The sequence below is a fragment of the Myotis lucifugus genome, unplaced genomic scaffold (genome assembly GCF_000147115.1).
Source record: "Myotis lucifugus unplaced genomic scaffold, Myoluc2.0 scaffold_655, whole genome shotgun sequence".
NCBI classification, from domain to species: Eukaryota; Metazoa; Chordata; class Mammalia; order Chiroptera; family Vespertilionidae; genus Myotis; species Myotis lucifugus.
Genome location: NW_005871703.1, coordinates 202,563 through 204,231, shown reverse-complemented (window position 1 = coordinate 204,231; position 1,669 = coordinate 202,563). Strand labels below are relative to the sequence as shown.

The window sequence follows — 1,669 nt, the reverse complement described above, 5'->3', positions numbered from 1 at the left end:
GTCTGCTCCCTGCCCCTACCCATCCCAGTCTCTCTGTTCCATTTTTTTCTCTGATTATCTGTCCCCCTTCTTTCCTCTTTCACACACACACACACACACACACACACACACACACACACACTTCCACTTTCTACCATAAGAGGGCGACAGAGTCCATAACCCAGAGATCTCTGGCTCTTGAAGTCCCCAAATAACTCCCACAATGCAGCTCCTTCACCAAGGGCCTCTGTGTGACCGCTGTCTGCTTCCTTCTAAGGCAGCGGTTCTCAACCTTCCTAATGCCGCGACCCTTTAGTACAGTTCCTCCTGTTGTGGTGACCCCCAACCATAAAATTATTTTCGTTGCTACTTCATAACTGTAATTCTGCTACTGTTATGAATCGTCATGTAAATATCTGCTATGCAGGATGTATTTTCATTGTTACAAATTGAACATAATTAAAGCATAGTGATTAATCACAAAAACTATGTAATTATATATGTGTTTTCCGGTGGTCTTAGGTGACCCCTGTGAAAGGGTCGTTCGACCCCCAAAGGGGTCGCGACCCACAGGTTGAGAACCGCTGTTCTAAGGTGTCTCCGAGTCAATCTGCCTGCGGTGAGGAGCAGGTAGTTCTCACTCACCACTGCTCTCTGGGTGTTGAGGTATCTCAGGTCCCTGGCCTACTCCGTCACTGTGAATTGGCCAACAGCGCAGCCAGGGAAGGTGACCAGCCACATTCCTGAGCCCTTGCTATGTGCTGGACACTACATTCAACCAGTTGTATTCTTACTGCCGCCCCAGGAGACAGGCACCACTGCTAGCAACCCGACTTTACAGGTTGGGGAGCTGATGCCCCTACAGGGAAGTCATCCCAGCCAAGCACTTGTCTGAGTCAGGATGCAAACCCAGGCAGTCGGACCCTGGAGTGTACTCTAACCATTGTGCAGCCCTGCCTCTCTGAGAATCTCTCTCCTGGCTCCTAGTTCAGTGCTTGTCCTGCGGGGTCACCAGAGCTGCCCCTTCCTGTGGTCGGATGGGGCAGTAGATAGTGGCGCCCCGGGATCACTGCCCTGCTCCCCCGGGCAGTCTCTGAGTCCATCCAGCTGCTCCTGGGTCAGTGCTGGGCTCTCTGAACAGGTGGATAAGTCAGTGCCGGAGCCCGCAGACGAGGTGCCCACCCCAGGCGATGGGATCCTGGAACGTGACCCCTTCTTCTGCCCACCCACCGAGGCCGTGGCCCGAGACTTCCTGACCGACGCACTGGTCACCCTCCTGGTGCCCCTGCTGGTGGCCCTGCTGCTCACCCTGCTGCTGGCCTACGTCATGTGCTGCCGGAGGGAGGGACGGTGAGTGTGGCGGACAGGGGGCAGGTTGTGGGACTCCTTGTGGCACCTGTACTCTGTGGGGACCCAGACCCTCAGGGAGTGAGGTACTCAGACAGGAAGGGAGAGGGGGCCCCTTTCTAGGTCCTGCCTGGCACCGGGAGGAGGTTGTGGATAACAGTTAACCCCTCCCCCTGCTTTTCCACAGGCTGAAGAGAGACCTGGCCACCTCTGAGTGAGTAAGGGGAAGCGGGGGGCTGGGTGGGAGTCCCCTACCCTGTCAAGCTGGACCCTTCCACCTCCATGAGCAGCATAGACAAACCAGATCATTCTGAGATGAGGGGGCCACCCTGGCCTCTGAAGT

At 55.7% G+C, this 1,669-nt stretch overlaps 1 protein-coding gene across 1 annotated transcript in view; it reads left to right on the top strand.

Annotated features, from left to right (window-relative positions):
* SGCA (sarcoglycan alpha) overlaps nt 1–1,564 on the top strand; it is an 8,824-nt gene extending 7,260 nt beyond the window's left edge. The window contains exons 7-8 of the mRNA XM_023746317.1: nt 967–1,329; nt 1,514–1,564. Of these exons, the coding sequence (XP_023602085.1) occupies nt 967–1,329; nt 1,514–1,544 (394 nt within the window). The 3' untranslated portion in view covers nt 1,545–1,564. The remainder of the gene's footprint in view (nt 1–966; nt 1,330–1,513) is intronic.
* The last annotated feature ends 105 nt before the right edge of the window (nt 1,565–1,669 follow it).